The 17,023-nt window shown below is 36.8% G+C and overlaps 1 protein-coding gene across 20 annotated transcripts in view; it reads left to right on the top strand.

Annotated features, from left to right (window-relative positions):
* Window positions 1-1,238: 1,238 nt before the first annotated feature.
* The window catches only part of HACE1 (HECT domain and ankyrin repeat containing E3 ubiquitin protein ligase 1), a 48,911-nt gene continuing 33,126 nt past the window's right edge, over window positions 1,239-17,023 (top strand). For 2 of the 20 annotated variants that reach the window (XM_086876664.1, XM_086876661.1), the window contains exons 1-9: window positions 1,271-1,480; window positions 5,973-6,027; window positions 7,071-7,228; window positions 8,961-9,065; window positions 10,403-10,478; window positions 10,808-10,939; window positions 11,777-11,859; window positions 14,153-14,249; window positions 16,686-16,787. In XM_086876664.1, coding sequence (XP_086732790.1) covers window positions 10,416-10,478; window positions 10,808-10,939; window positions 11,777-11,859; window positions 14,153-14,249; window positions 16,686-16,787 — 477 coding nt within the window. In that variant the 5' untranslated portion in view covers window positions 1,271-1,480; window positions 5,973-6,027; window positions 7,071-7,228; window positions 8,961-9,065; window positions 10,403-10,415. The other 18 variants (XM_086876658.1, XM_086876651.1, XM_086876660.1 and 15 more) reach the window with 16 other exon arrangements.

Below are 17,023 nucleotides of genomic sequence, written 5' to 3'. Positions count from 1 at the left end.
TGATCTAGTTGAAGATGTACCTGTTCATTGCAGAGAGGTTGGCATGGATGACCTTTAAGAGACTATTCCAACTTAAACTATCCCACAATTCTATGATTCTTGATTGTCCTCGTTGTCCTTTCTCAACCTTTTTCAAATCTTAGATAGCTTTTCTTCATTTTCCCAAGTCAGAGTCATTGGAGCATTTTACAGAATGAAACAATGAGAGCATTACAAAGAACCAGATCACAATGGATCCCCATGGAGTCCCATATACTTCCTTGCATTTGGAAGTTGATCACAGATAAAATCTTGTTGGGGTATGTTTTCTTTACATTCTGTTTTCACATAATTTTTTTAATTCATGCTTTACATGTATTTGCATGTAGCATTTACATGTAGCCCATACTCCCCTGGTTTGCCAAGATTGCATCAACACCTGAAGCATTATTAAAGCCAAAATACCCAATAACAACAACCCAAAAGCAACACTGAATGCTCCTGCACGCTTGACAACACGTATTATCGTGCCAGAAGAAGAAATTAATTGATAGGCTCATGCTGGTAGTTGTTTCCTTGCAAAGTTCCAAGTGTCTGTAGTTTTTGTGCTGGCACTAGAAGGGCAATGAGGCTGGTGAAGGGTCTGGAGCACGAGTCCTGTGAGGAGTGGCTGAGGGAGCTGGGGGTGTTTAGCCTGGAGAAAAGGAGGCTCGGGGGTGACTTTATCACTCTACAACCACCTGAAAGGAGATAGTAGCCAAATGAGGCTGGTCTCTTCTCCCAAGGAACCAGCGACAGGACAAGAGGACGTAGTGTTAAGGTGCACCAGGGGAGGTTTAGGCTGGACATTAGGAAGGAGCTCTTCACAAAAAGGGTGATGAGGCATTGGAATGGGCTGCCCAAGGAGGTGAGGGAATCGCCATCCCTGGAGCTGTTTAAGAAAAGACTGGGTGTGGCACTTTGTGCCATGCTCTAGTTGACATCGTGGTGTTCAGTCATAGGTTGGACTCCATGATTTGAGAGGTCTTTTCCAACCTGATCGATTCTGTGATTCTGTCCTGCTCAGATGCTTTTGCAGCCCCATTCCCTTCCGTGGCTCCGGGGAAAGGAGCCCGCACGGGCAGGACCACCTGGCAGGGGCGGCTTCAAAAGGCAAATCAAAATTTTTATTTTTATTTGTAACAAGCAGACGTTTAAAAACCCATTTTCTACGAGCTTTGAAAATTTATCCCCACTACCCTCTTCCTTCCTTCGGGAAAAAAGCAAACTGAGGGAGACCGCCACCGCCCCCAGCTCCGCCCCGCGCATGCGCGCAGCCTCCCAGGGTGGTGGCGGCCTGGGCGGCCTCGGCGCCGCCAGCGCCGCGATGGGCTGAGGGCAGGCGGTAGCGGCGGTGTCCGCGGCTCCGGGCTGGGCGCTCCGAGGATGGAGAGAGCCATGGAGCAGCTCAACCGGCTGACGAGGTCCCTGCGCCGCGCCCGCACCGTGGAGCTGCCGGACGGTAGGAGCGGGGCCCTGCCGTAGCGGTCGGTCCCGGCGGCCTCCGCGCCCGGGCCGGCGGGGATGAGTTGAGGCGGCTGGGGAGAATGGAAACGGGGTTCCTCTCTCCGCCGCTGGCAGGCTCTGTTTATTTGTCGTGCTGATGGCAACAGCGGCGTCCCCTTCCTTCCCCCGCTGCCTCGCCGCCTCCGGCCCGGGGCACGGGGGATCCCTGCCGGCTGCTGCCGCCCCTGAGCCCGGGCGGGTGGGTGGCCGGGGTGCCGGACACCGCCTGTATTCGCTTTTAAATCCTTCGTCGGTTGACGGAGTAGTGATGACAAGTCTTTGTGGGTTTTTAGTTTTTTTTCTTTAATTTGTTTGGTTTTTAGTGGTGCTGAATTTTGTTTGAAAAGGTATTTTAAGTCACTGTTACCCGTCACAGCCTAATTTTTTTTTGGCTCTAAACCACTTCACAAAGAAGCTGGTCCCCCATATCAGGATGGATTTGAAGGTAGAGCTTCAGGCTCTAATGGCTCAGCGGTGTTCCAGTGGTTTGGTGTTCCAGCCAGGTCCAGTTTTTGCGAGAACTGACTGTAAAACTCGGATATACAAAATTTCTGTTCTTGTGAGTCATGTGCTGTCACTGTGCTTCCTTCAGTGTTTCTTTTATTTATGAGTGTTTGGCTCCCTGTCTGCCAGCTTTCATCTCCAGGGGTGGAGAAGAGGGAGTAATATTCTGGTTTCTCTGTTTGGACTTCCTGGTGTCCTGAACTTTGCTACTACACCCTTCATTTATTGTCACCTATCACCATTCCAGTGTCTTCCAGTGCAGTTGCTCATAAATTTCACTTGACAGGCAAGTTTCAGGCAGATTTTGCTGCTGCTTGTAAGCCTTTGAATGAATGGCAGCAGTGAAAATTGTCGTAATACTACTAACTTAACCTTAGACTTACAGAAATAATGGAATTGCGCCAGTTTAACTAATTGAAGATGCCAGTATGAATAATGCTTTGCACAACCTGTGTCAGTTGGAGCTGCTTTAAATTTACTCCAGTACTAAAGTAGGTAAATTGATTCTGAATTTTGTCTGTTTTCTTCACATCTTGGGCATTTTTATCTTACACTTCAGAGGTAGTTATGTCTATGGAATGGCAGTGCAAGTTCAAGCTCTGAGATCTTTGGAACATTTACTTCTGTCACCCAGTAGTGCAAGTTCAAGCCCAGAGACTTTTGGAACAAGTTCTTCTATCCCCCTGTAGTGCAGAAGGAACACAAATTCTATGCTTTCCCTAGGAATTGCATGAAACAAATTGGTGGGACTGATGTAAGGAGATAAGTGGGCTTAACACACTGAAGTCTCAAATTGCATTCCAAGAAGATCTCTGTTCAATGGCCATCCATCTTTAGGTCTGTCTTAGCTCATTAGGTATCTTCTTTCTTGACCTTGGTGTTCCTTAGGTTCATGCAGGTCTGTCCAAACTCTTCTTGAGAATCAGGTTTGGCTTGTAGTATGTTGTTCCAAACATGTACTGACAGGATCAGCTTGGAATATTCCACACTGGTCTAGGATAATACGTAGTTTGGTGTCTTCTTTTGTGCTGTGTCTGGTCTCTTAAATTATGACTCCCCTGCCCTGACTCTCCTGTTGCATTTGAATAACTTTAATTTGACATTTAATTTGAAAGATACATAGTTTACCCCTCCATCCTGAAAGTGAGAGTCATAGTTTTCTCACAGGAAATGGAGATGTATGTTTGAATTTACTTATGCTGAAGAAAGCAATAAATCCAGGTATTGAACTTCCAATGCATGTGCCATAGCTGTTAGAGTATTATGTGGCCAGTGCTGACACTTCTTTAATATTGTGATCTCTGCCAGCTTCACTACTTTGAGGAAATAAAGCCACAAGTGTATCTTGCTAGGGCAGGATTCTAGATGATGAATTTCAAGTGTTTTTTTTTTAAAGCAAGTCTTAACGTCTGAGTCCAGTGCCAGTGAGTACCCTGAGCTTGAAAGTATAACTTTTTTTTTATCACTCCCTCAAAGTATCCTTCAGCAGTTGTTTTCTGGACACTTGAGAGCTTGACACAAATTCTGAATGCTACTAGTAAGGCTCAGTGCTTAAAAATTAGGTCTTGTAGCCCAAAACTCTGACACTGTGTTTGATGTGCCGCTTTTTTGTCTTTATACACAACATTTGGAAATGCAAGCAAGTTAAATAGCAAATAAGTTTGGTAAGTCTATAGGGTGTATAATGCTTTTTCTCTATCTGCTGAGATGTAGTTCATGTCAACTGGAGTTTTTTTTATGACTAGAGAAAATAATCACCAAAGACAAGCATAGAAGCTCCTTAGTCCCACACCCTTTTAGTTACTTCTGTACAGAAAAACTCTGGGAAAATCTGTATGTGCTCCACAGTGCAATTTCTGTTACTAGAATAGCAAAAGGCTTTAGTTTTGTAACTGTGCCATAAAATGCATGTTATGGCCCAGCTACGCTTGTATTTAACTACTGTCTTTTTCTAGATCACTATACTTGCAATGTAGTTAAATTTAATTAGAATAAATATTAAGCATTTCATTTAGGTGTTTAAAAGTGTATTTAAAAGTTTTTTCACCTTTTTTTGCGTGTCTTGTATAGGGCTTGATTGTAGAAATATGTAAGGATGTCATGTTTAAATTTAGTTGATGGTTTTAAGTTTGGTTTTTTGTTTTATTTGGAAAGCTTTATCTTCCTGCCAAAAGTTCAAGATTTTATTTTTTTTAGTTTGTGTATACTGGGAGCTAATCATGGATAGATTTTTAAAAAATTGCTCAAATATTTTTCACAATTGAAATTTATTTAGCATTATTTAATTTTATTTTAGGACTCTTTTTCTCTCTGTCCCCTCCCTTCCAGCTTGTTCTTCCCCCAGGAGTCAAATTCTAGGGGTGTGTTGGAGATAGTTACCTGATGCCCACAGAACTCTGCCATAAGGAACAATTCATAGAGAGTTCAAACTTGAACTTGGTGATGGTTGGTGACTCTCTGCAATGTTTAGTCATCATTTGGTGTTTTGAGAGGCTTGTGTCTCTTGCACCATGTGTTTGCTATAAGCAATGTTGATTTTTTAAAAGTTTGTTTTACAATTTTTATAGCTGATGAAATGTGATTTGAATTTGACTTATCTTTGTTCAGGGTTCAAAGATAATAGATTAGTGTTGCTTCTTTCTTTTGTTAGCTAGGGACACACAACTTCAAATAGCTGATAGAAGCAATAATCTTGGAGTACAGTAGAACAGTAATAACAACAAATAGCATTGTTGCAGCATGATAACACTTTCTTGGATTCCACTTCATAATTCTGGAGAATCTTTATTTAATATTCAGTAAATATTACCTTACCTACCTAGTGGAAGTAGTGATTGTGTAGAGGCATGGTATGTAAAAGACATGAGATACTATGCTTGTTTGGGACTGTTTTAATTCTTCCTATTCTGATTGCTTTGTAACTTAGGATCAATGAAGGTGATGAGGAAAATTTTGAAAGTAAGAATTTTGTGAGAACAGTCCTGTATTTCCATATCCTGAAACCATATACCTGGGTTCTCAGAAAGCATAGCCTGTCCTGTTATAAGTTGGTATCTACATGAACAATCTGTGGAGATTGTACTTTCAAAAATGGGTAGCTTGTTGAAGGGAAAAATTATAATAATTATATGTAATAAAAGAAAAAATATTGCATATTAATATTATTTATAATTATTATATGTTAAAAGATTTAAAGTTTTGTCAAATGACAAATATTAATACGACTATTTTAAAAATAGTATTTTACTTCAGCAAGTCTGTAAGTGACTGAACAGGATCATCACACCCATGCAGTGTGCTGGCATTTGCAGCATTAGTGATTACAGAGGCTGTGGCTGAATGTCAGTGTATTCCCACCACTGATGTGGATCTTTGTGTTCTGGCCTTTTTTGGTTGCCTTCAAGTGTGAAATATGAAACTGATTAGAGATTAAAATGAAACTTACTGCACTCAGGTACTCAAGTATAGAGACAAAATGGAATGGTTATGAAGTGATTTAAAGAATCACTACTAAAAATTCATGGTCTCAGGACTGTAGAAGTCACCTTGGAAGACAGGAAACTTCCTTCATTTTAAAATTAAATAGGTAATTGTTTTTGTTTTGTTTGGGTTTTTTTAATGCATATTTTTTAAAAGTTTTGATTGAATTAACAGAATTGTCAATTCAAAGAAATTGATGCTCCGTTGAAAATTCTGTAATTCTTACTTTATAAAAGAAAAAAAGCCATATTGAATTTTCATGTATTGCAATTCTGTTAATTCTCTCTTTTATCTAAGTATGATGGTTTTTTCTTTATAATGAAACTTAGTGTATGTAGAATCTGTGTAAAAAGAATGATCTATTAAGCGATGGACGCTTGTAAAGGTAAATAAGTGTTGCTTGATACATTTATTTTATGTAAAAGATGCCTTTATGGTAACAGAGTAATTTAATTTCTTCCCAGATAATGAAACTGCTGTCTATACTTTGATGCCGATGGTTATGGCTGACCAGCACAGGTGAGAGCTTCTTTAAGTTTACCTTTTTTTCTTCTTTTTTTCTTATGGTCTGAAAACAGCATGTTTGCTTAAGTCATAGCTGCTAAAGCACTCTCAGAAGTCCTGCTGCTGAATTGCTGAGTTATGTTCTAATTTGAAGTTCGTCACTGACTGTGTGCATTTGATTTATGCCATAGACAGAACTGGGATTTGTTCTGTTGAAGCACATAGAAAAATTTGTTACAGGATAAGAACAAAAATGTTGTTTTGTAACTGTGTCTTAGCTCTGAGTGTGTATTTATGGGTTACATAGAAGCTCTTAGTCTCATTAGGTCATCTGGAATTCCTCAGATGACCAGGCGTTTCTCTTACTGAGTTGTCCTCGAAGTGCTTGGAACCTGGAAGCTATATAATGCCAGCTAAGTGGTGCTTCCTTCACATGATTTTTGTAGGGAAGCAGGCAGTAACTCTTACTGAAACAGTAACCTTCTTTTTCCAGCCAGGATAAATGTCTGTTCTGCTATGTAATATTTTGAGATTGCATGCAAGGGTTTTGAATTACATGATCAGCCCATTACTGGAAGTTGAAAGGTCCTATTTTAATTTTTTATCCTGATCTTGTATCCTTCTACTTCATTGTTATGATTTCACATACCAGTCTTCCCTCTGAACTTTGCCAGTGTTTGGGAAAACTGTTGAATATGTGGTTGGGGTGATTGTGATAAGGAGGAAAATGGGCATTTATATTTTGTTTAAAACAAAGCTGTTGACATGCTGATTTTTCATATTTGTAAAGAAGTGATTTGGTTGTTTGGTCTAATTCGTACTAGTTTACATTTGAAACAGTATTCCAGTGCCACAGTTCATTTTTTATACACAGTAAGAAGTGGAAATATATTGTTAATCAGAAAATGCTTAAAAATTGTTTGATAAGTAATTAGTTGGAGGGAAAAGAAATAGTGATTAAGTAAGAAATAGAGTACTTGTGTACAGCTTACAGTATAAACTTTCCTTTGATACTGTGAACTATTTTTAAAATGAAAAAAATATTTTTCTGTTTGAAGGTCTGTCTCAGAGCTGCTGTCAAATTCAAAATTTGATGTGAATTATGCCTTTGGACGTGTGAAGAGAAGTTTACTTCATATTGCAGCAAAGTAAGACTTAATTGAGTCCAGTCCAGAAGTTAACAATGAAAATATTGCCACAAATCTAAGGCACCAATGTAAGCTGGAAAACTCTATAGTGTCAGTTAACATTTTGTTTTCACACTTTTTGTATCTTGTTTGTTCTTCCTAGTGATGTATCTGCCTCATAAAGAGGACAGATTTTACACATTATTTCAAATGGCTTTCCAAATTCCAGTGAAGGAAGTCTGGCTAGATACTTTTTTACCTTTCTGTGAAATCTCAAGTCTTTTAAAAAATGTAGCCATGATGTGCATCCTGTATTAATGGGTTACTCTTGCCTTTGTAGAGGTAGAAAACTGTCACTTGGAAGTGCTGGTTGTTTTTGAGATGTTCTAAAACAGTGGGAAGATGTTTGTTGGGAATCAGCTGTTCCAAAGTACTTCATGTGACCGTAACTGAAGGGAGTATAACTTGGGCACTTGCTTCTATTAAGTTTTGTATCCTGGATAGAGGGCTTAAGTGCAAATTTTGACCTACATTATTTATTACTTGTTTAGCTCTTCAATGGGAATAACTGTATTTTATATGTAACTCTGCCAAGAAACAGACAGGTTAACATCATATAAATAGAAATGTACCAGATAGTTTTTTGACATGACCTTTCAGGAATCTAAACTCTAAACTGATGAATGAACGCTTTGTATTTTGCTCCCCTTTTAAATGTCTTGTAAGTTCTTAAATGTAAAATGTTAAAAAAAATGAAAAAAAAAAAACCAAAAAAAAAAAAGTAGTAGTATTGCATATGTATAGCAGTATTTGGTCTCAGTAAATGTGGAAACTCCAGCTTCTTAAACAGACTTCTAGAAATAGCTGTTTCCCAACTATTTCATATCAGAATTTCATACTGCTTATATAAAATTTACTTAAGGAAGTAATTAAAAAAATGCAAGCAAATTTTTAGCATATGCATTAGAATTATATTTGAAAATACACTGTACTTACTGATTCTAAAGATACAAGTAGTTGTGTTACACTTAGTTTCTGGATTGTCTTTTATCTTGACTTAGTTATTGGGTCACAAAGGGGTCATCAAGCTGCTGGTTTTGCAACATATATTACTGTTATTCTTCAATTTCTTTGGGTTGTGATAGCCGTTCTGACATTGGGAAGATTTGTAAAGAAGTATTTGGTTGCAACAAATACAAAAATACTGTCTATCTTTTCAATCAGTTCTTCCTCTTGAAGAGTTCAGGAGCAAGATAAACATGTAATGCAGAGTTTCTGTCTTTTTAGTGATATTGGTTATCCTGAAGAGCTGCTATATTATGTAAAATAAAAGATTTCAGCTGTTTTTTACAGGTTCAAAATTAATAGCAAAAAAATATTTATATGAGTTTTAGAATTTTCCTGATATTCAAACTTCTAAACGTAACGTCCAGACACTGAAGCATAACAAACTCCAAAATATTTAATGGAAAATTTAGTCATGTTAATAGATTAAGGATGAGGGAGGTGAGAGGAACTTTTGAAACAGTTTATAATTTAAAGAATTATCAGTCTTAAAGACTCACTGCTGTGTTTTAAAGTCATTAAAATCACAGAGAAGCCTGGCATCTATTCGTTGCTACAAGTTATATTTGGTTACTTCTCGCTGCATTAAGTGACTTTTCTTTAGCTTTGTGTAAACTGAGCTGAGGGTGTAGAACAGTTTTATGTAAAGATGTTCTAGTGAGTGTGATCTGTACATAATATTGCTGTTGTCTTTATGCCAATACAAATTTGTAAATATCCTTGTTATAGTTTTGCCCTTTCTTATTTTCTTGTTAGCTGTGGATCAGTTGAATGCCTTGTTCTATTATTAAAAAAAGGAGCAAATCCAAACTATCAGGACATCTCAGGATGTACTCCTCTCCATTTAGCAGCAAGAAATGGGTAAGTTTTTAAAATGCTTAAACTCTTAAAAAATTTTCTGCATGACGTACTTGAGCTGGCATGTTCTGTAATATTTTTGCATGGTTCATAAAAACGCCTTTGGTTTTCACGTTTGAAAATAGAGAACATGGAGGTTAAAATCCTTAATCTGAGTATTCATAGAATAATTTTTTATAAATAGTAAGTCATGTCTAAAATACCAATTGTAGTGCCAGTCATTTTAATGTTTTCTGTTTATCAGGGGCATAATGATTCTTAGAACAGTAATTGAACAAGGGGTACATTCACCTTCCAGTTAGCTGGAAGGTGAATTTAGCTTTCTTTTTAGTAAGAAAAGGTTTTGGAGGGCTTGGTGAGGGTGGGGGATGGGGTCAGAGACTTCTGATTTTTCTAAGATAGTGTCTTTAAGAAAATTTTCCTTGCAAGAAAAGGAGTACAAAGTTGGCCTGCACAGTGTTAGGAGAGGGATAGAGAAAAAGCCAAACCAGTGAGCAAGTACCTTTTTAAGATCCTCCTTCTTGAACTGTGGTGTGTGAAAACATGCAGCTGTAAAGGTAATGTTGTCTTTTTCTTTTTAGAACATGTATGTGATCCAGTAACTAATTGTATCACAGCTGGTACTTCACATGAGGAGGTGATAGTGTTTAGTGGCTTCTGGGTATTTGTAGGAGAGGAAAGAAGCAGCCAAGTGGTGTATGATGAAATGCAGAAATGTGCACAGGGGACAGTTATGTAGAAATGAGGTATAAGAAAGTTGTGAAATTTTTTATTTTACAAATAAAAAGGAAAAGCAAAATAAATTTGTAAAGGTAAAGCACTTAGAGCATTAAAAATGTTAAACCAAACAAAACATGAATTAGGAAAAAAATTACTTCTACTTTTATTAAGATAGTACTTGTCTTAAAGTATTAATCCTACCAAAGATTTGCATAGTTCTACAATGACTGTCTCATTAAGTAATGATTTAGTGAACATCTTCACTGACACATACAGGTGACAGTGAACTTGATGGATTTCTGTTAGCTGAAGTCTGGCTTTTTTGTCATTCAAGTTCATGCAGTGCTGAAACTATAAGAGTTATGGTTAAGTGCTTCTGCACTTTGCAGAAAAACAGCTATGATTGTAGCCCTGTATCGTTGTTTGCTACCCTTGCACTGTCTTGAGTCTCTGTGATCACTTCTTTCTTTCACATGCTTGGAAATGTACTCCTTGTAAACTGGAACCACCTGCTATGCTTAGAACAATGATAAATTAGCGTGAGTGGAGCTCTAAGAAGATATTTAGTCTTCGTAAGTGATTTTCCCTGACTGAATTTTAATGTATTCTTTTGCTTATAGCCAGAAAAAATGTATGAGCAAGCTGCTGGAATACAGTGCAGATGTCAACATTTGTAATAATGAAGGCTTGACTGCAGTAAGTGCTATTAATTGTCATGATGTTCTTAAAATGAATGAAGAATTTGGAGATTCTTGGTTTTTAAGCTTTTGCCATCTTACATGTAAAACAAAACTGCTGTGTCTCCAGTGCCATCAAGAATCAAAAGATGTGATCAAAATACCTAAGCATATGATTGGATTGTTCAAAGCTTCTCTTAATATTATGCAAAGCTTGTCTTTGTGAAAATGTTGACAATAATACAGCCAGGTTAAAAATCATTTTTATGGGATATATATGTCATTGCTAAATAAGAAGTGTGTGACATTGCTAAAAATTGCTAAAAGAAATGTGTGTCATCATTTTAGATTCATTGGTTGGCTGTCAATGGACGAACAGAATTGCTTCATGATCTTGTTCAGCATGTCAGTAATGTAGATGTTGAAGATGCCATGGGACAGACAGCCCTTCATGTAGCTTGTCAAAATGGACACAAGACAGTGAGTTTCTAAATTGTATGAACACAATAACTTGGTAGTGCCTCAAAGTTGTTGTGGTTTTCTTACAAACTTCAGAGTGGAAATGCACATGATAATGGTTTACAGGTATGAAGAGTGCTGTTGTGTCTTAGTATCGACTGCATATACTTCCATGGGAACAAGTTATTTATTCTTGTGAAGGTGATTGATGTCAGTGCTTATGGACATTCAGGTGACTTACTGTATACTGTTCAGCTCTTCTGTAGTGCTATTATTGGCTTGTTAAAATTTTTATGTAATGTTAAGTGTTTGAAAATGTTTTTCCTTATTTTTCAGAATATGTTTAATTCATAATTGTGCAAGCTATTATATGATTTTGAAATCTGAAATATTAATTCACTGCGAGTAAAAAATGAAAACAGAGTTGGATCAGTTACAATTTTTACTCTGAAAGTAAAGAAGTTCAAATAAACTCTTCTGTTACTGATCTGTGTGAATAATTTTTATGCCTGGCCTTGCATTAGGGCTCACTATTTTTATTCAGAGTGTAAGTCTGGATGCTTTACTTGAACTGCATTAGAGCCCTATAGTTATACAGATTGCCACCAGAATTACTTACTGCTAAAAAGAATAAATTCTACCCAGGTTCTTTCTGTTGTCCTTGTCAGTGCTGATTTTGGAAGGCCAAATCCTGAAAAACTGTTACCTATAAACGTAGCAAATTTATGTGACTGACGTGTAACAAAGGCTTGACAGTCTGCTCAGTGTTTTCATATTTTAGACATGCACTGAATAGTTGCAAGCCAATAGGGTTTTCCACTGCTCTTTCTCTAAAACTTCTGATTTGTTCTCTTGTAGACGGTGCAGTGTTTGCTGGACAGCGGTGCAGATATAAACAGACCGAACGTTTCTGGGGCAACTCCGCTTTATTTTGCTTGCAGGTTATAAACTTAACTTTTGAATACTGGCCTAAAAGTGAAATATTTTTTCCCCTTTTGCAATAGCTGATTAGAAATTACAAATTAGAGGAAATATAAAAGCTGACTGGTATTTAATCTTGTCTCATTTTTGAGTGTAGTTTGGTGTCTTATCTAAGTACTTAGGTTAGTACTACAGGCTTATGTACCTCTTTCTGACAGACATGTTAAACACATACCTGTGCATGTTCTAGCATGAATTGTAACATGATGATTGCTGAACCCTTTTCTGAAAAAATTAATTCTACCAACTTAGATTATTTTGAGTACACTGAATATAGAGCCTTCAATAAGGCAAGTTTGGCTATTCCTCAATGTACACTATGGTATTACAGTATACATGAAATGTGCATGTATGTGTTAAAGTTACAGTGTTGAATTAAAATTACATTGTTGCTTTGATCAGTTCTGTTTTATTCAAAGTTTAGTTATATTTAAAAATTAATAATATATAAAATATTAACCAAATATTATATCAATATCAAGTATTAATCATATATCATATCAGCATATGATAAATGATATTTTGTTTTAATTAGAACATTTCTGTGATTTGTTAGAACATTTACAATTTTTGCAATCCTTGTGCTTTGGTTACAGGTTAAATAGTTCACATAAGATTAACTGTTCCTATAAGCAAAAGGAGAAATGGACTGACCTTCTGACCTGCTAAGAGTTTTGTTCTGGGAGCCGTGGTCTCTGGAGATAGTGTATGTTGACTTGTGGCAGATGAGAAGAAGGGAAGTGGAGAATAAATAGCTGCTAGCCTTGGTCCTTGATTTAGGGACTGGTATTTGTATTCACTTTAAAGAAGTAAGCAGCTTGTCTTGGCTTGAAGGTTTTTCATAAGAAGGGAATGTGACAAGTGCAGGAGTCATATTCTTTAGAAATTGTCAACTGGAGCAGCTGGCAGGATAGAATGACCAGAGCATGTACTACAGCAAACCTGAAAAGAAAGGCTGTAGGTCCCTGGTGGCCTACAAGGAGGGCAGGATGTAGTACAGTGGCAGGTGATAGCTGCAGAAAGGTATTCAAAATCTGTGTCTGAAATACCTGTTTTGTCAATGTATTGGGTTGTACTTAGTCTAGAGAATTACAGTGAACGTTACAGTAGGCCATTAGTCTTAGCTCCTTTCTGACCCTTAATGTTTGCTTGCATTGAGACAAAGTCTGGTACCTGTTGCCTTCCTGGGCTGGAAGGACAGGACTGAGAAGAACTCATCAGGAAGCTCTTGAGAGATCAGTGAAGCTACCTCTTGCCCCTCAGCTGTTAGTTGTCACTTTAGCTGTGCCCTTTCTGAACTGATAGGCTGTACCTATCAGGCTGAGGATGCAGGCAGCCTCTTAAATATTCCAGGATACCAAGTACTTATATATATTGATGTAAAAGGTGTACTGCAAACTAGCTTGAGAAATAAAACTTCACTGAAAAAACTTGTATCTGTAACTCTGTAACTTTAATTGCTATATCTTTTTTATTAGTTTTTCATTTCACTCTTTAGATGCTTCTCTGTTAGGTTTGGCAGTATTGCACTTAATGCTGATGAAGGCAATATTCAAGTAATTTTTCCATGTGTTTTTAATGAGGTAAATCTCTGATCACTGGTACTCAGTTTCTCATTTTTTTCAAAAGAAAGGGTTTGGGTAAGTGTTCAGAAGTATGAATAGTTTTCTAGGCAATGGTGGCATGTTGGGAAATGTTAAACTCAAGGGAACTAAGGGTCCTATACAACCTGTAAGCAGCTTAGTGAATAGACTGTGAAATAGTCTCTGAATGCAAAAGTAAAAGTCATCACTTCTAGAGGCTATGCAAGACATTTATATATAGAAATTAGAGCCTTTTGAGTGATGCATTTATCTCTTGTGCAAAAAAAAATCAATAAAAATATCTGGCTAATATTTTATTGATGGTTAAAGCACAATTAGATTGTTTTTCCCCAAATATGGTAGAAGTGAGTAAAGAGCTTGGCAAAGAGAGCTTCCTCTGTGAAGTAAATTAGGATGTAAATTGAGAAAGAGCTCTCTTTTTGCAGGAAATGCAGCTCATAAATATTTGAGGCAAGACTAAGATGAATCATTTCTGAATGATGAGGGTGACTCTGGCTTCATAAATGGCTTGAATTCTGCACTGCTCTTTTGCTGTAACTATTTTCTTCTAACTTATGTTGGTTTTATTTGTTAGATGCAATAAAATCATTTGACTCATAATAGACCATAAATGCTGTATTAAATGTCTTTCTTCTCTTCTTCTGAATAGCCATGGTCAGAGAGACACTGCACAAATTCTTTTGATGAGAGGAGCCAAGTATTTACCAGACAAAAATGGCGTTACTCCACTGGATCTCTGTGTACAGGTATTAAGTTAGCAATGTTTTTTCTGTGAATTTCTGTGATTTACTACTCTGTCACCTGATCATTTTTACCTTTTCTTATTCTTATGGCCTCTGAAAGATGGTAGTCCTTTGGCAAAACAAGTGCAAAACATGATTTTTTATCATGAAATTGACCCTACAGGCAGGTTCATAATTTCTACCCTTTGCATAAGTCAGATGCAAAATTGACCTCATGAGAAAGAGTTTCCAGAGCTCCATTTGACTAGAAAGTTTGGGATTGCTTGGTGTAATGGTAGTAGACAATTTAAGAACTTACCTGTTAAAAGGTAAGAGGCAAAGGCATGCAGAAAGGAGTGATTTTTTTTTTTTTGTACCTCGAATAATAGGTGTTCTTTTCTCTTGAGGAGATGTTGCTATTAAAAACAAACAAAACTTACATGATGATGACTCTTATTTTTCAAAGATATTTCTATATCTGGATGAGGAACAAAATTCTTCCATATTTTCAACTAACACAGCATTTTCAACTGCAAAACAGTCTGTCTTGTTTAATACCAAGTACTGCTTGTACTGCTTGCTAAAGTGACTTTTTTTGATATTTGAACACTTACACTTCTTTCTGTCAGATCAGTTGAAGGTCAGGGTGTAAATAACACGATTGTATGGAAGCTTTTTAACCTTTGCTAGTAATCAGACTAGAAAACTGAACTGAAAGCTGAAAAAGCCAAATCACTGGAGTGAGTGGGTGTCACACTACCTTTGTGCAGGTTATTAGCTTGTCGGGATAAAGTTGAAATTTTCAATTTTTTTTTTCTGTATTTTCAGATTATTTCAGCCTCCAATTATTTAATTTCTGAGGTGCCTGCATGTGCCTAAGACTCTCCCACTGCTGACTTGATTGTGAAACTCAAGAGTTAGATTTTTTTTCTTTGTTATTGCAGAATGACTTACTGTTACATAAAGCCACATGGAGTCTGAACAGCCACAAGACCTATAAGATAGTATATGGCAGAAGAGGCTTAGATTAGATATTAGGAATAAATAATTTCTTCATGGAAAGGCTATAAAGCATTGGAGAAGACTTCCCAGGGAAGTGGTGGAGTCTCTATTGCTGAATGTGTTCAAATTGTGGATATGGCACTTGAGGATGTGGTGTAGTGGTGTACATAGGGGTGGTGCTAGGCTGATGTTTGGACTTGATGGTCTTAATGGTATTTTCCTACCTAAATGACTCTGTGATTCTAGGCCAGTGCGTGCTTAATGGTACAGTTATTTTTTTTTTTTATTAATGTTTTGAGTTTCTACTTCAGTCTCCAGTTTTGCAATTCCTAGGGCACCTCTTTACACATAAAACTGCTGTTAACTTTTTTAGATGTGAGTAGTGACACCTGGTGTTTGTTTTGTAGTGATGATCTTACTGTGTTTGAGATCATGCAGTATACAAGTTCATGATGCCAAGTAAGAATGGAGAAAACAATATCTTTTCTTTCTTTTTACATTGAAGGTTTTATTCTATGCTTGCAGGTTTGTTTTTCAAAGTTGATACATGTTTTTAAAAGACTGAAATTATAGATTAATATGCTTTTTGCCAACATTACCTTGATCTTGAAGATTTGACTTTCATTAATTCTTACAGATTCTGGGTGGGTTTTTTTTTAATACTTAATTTCTTGGTACCAGAAACAATTAAATTAATCTTTTTAATGTATGGTTTTTACTGAGGTAATGTCAGTTGTCTTTCAAAGAGGAGTCCCTGGAGTTGCAGCAGTTAATACATTATATGGTCATCTTCTCAGAGTAGAAGTTGATGCATATTCAGGTGTTAGGTGTCTGCTTAAAAATGCAGCTGTGTTAAATAAGGTTTATTTGATACAAATAAACCACAAAATCAAGTTCTGTTCTTTACAGAAAACATTTTTTTCTCAGAAGTGTGTGAAGTTAGTCTAAGCCACAAGTGGAATCATACCTCTGTATTGATTTTAAAGTTAAATAACCCTTTCATGGGTTTATCCTGTTTCTTCTTGTAACAAGTCAGATATGTGTTCTATGAACCTTTAGAAATTTTTTTGATTTTTGAAGGTTTAAATTCTGAGTGTAATTAAGTAGATGTCAGCAAGAGGAAGAGAAGTGAAATATTGCACTATTTTTAATCTCTGGTAATTGATGGCTGAAATGCTGTTCAACTGTACCTTTAGTTTGGTAAGTAGGAAAATGTTTCAAAAACCAGAAAAATGGGAGTGGATATATGTGAGCCAGTATACTGAAAAAAGTTTGATTCTGTCTTCTCCTGATGAACATTTTGGGATACCTAACTTTGCTACGTTTTTGAATTTCAATTTATTTTAGAATAGGATTTCTCCATCATTAAAAAAATACTGTAATCCTTAAAAGATGTTATTGCCCGTAATAGTTTAACTCTCAATTCTGATGTTTCTTTTAATTAAAATGTTTTCTTAGGGTGGTTATGGAGAGACTTGTGAAGTTTTAATACAGTACCATCCTCGGCTTTTCCAGACAATAATCCAAATGACACAGAATGAAGAGCTGCGGGAAAACATGGTAATACAGGGGGTTCTGTGTTTTATAGCCAGGGGTCTCTGTGTGGAGAGATCTCTCTGTGGAGAACCAAGTGCTTAATATGAGTGGCAATCAGTACTACTAGTAGTTGACCACTGGGTATCTTTCTTTCCTCATGGAAAATGTACTGACTTCATATAATTTTTAAAACAAGAACTTGAAATTAAATGTAGGATCTGTTTTTATTTAGTATTCTAACTTTTCACATTTGGCTAAGT

The sequence above is a fragment of the Cyanistes caeruleus genome, chromosome 2, assembly GCF_971803275.1.
Source record: "Cyanistes caeruleus chromosome 2, bCyaCae1.hap1.1, whole genome shotgun sequence".
Taxonomy (NCBI): domain Eukaryota; kingdom Metazoa; phylum Chordata; class Aves; order Passeriformes; family Paridae; genus Cyanistes; species Cyanistes caeruleus.
This window is presented reverse-complemented; position numbering and strand designations above follow the sequence as displayed.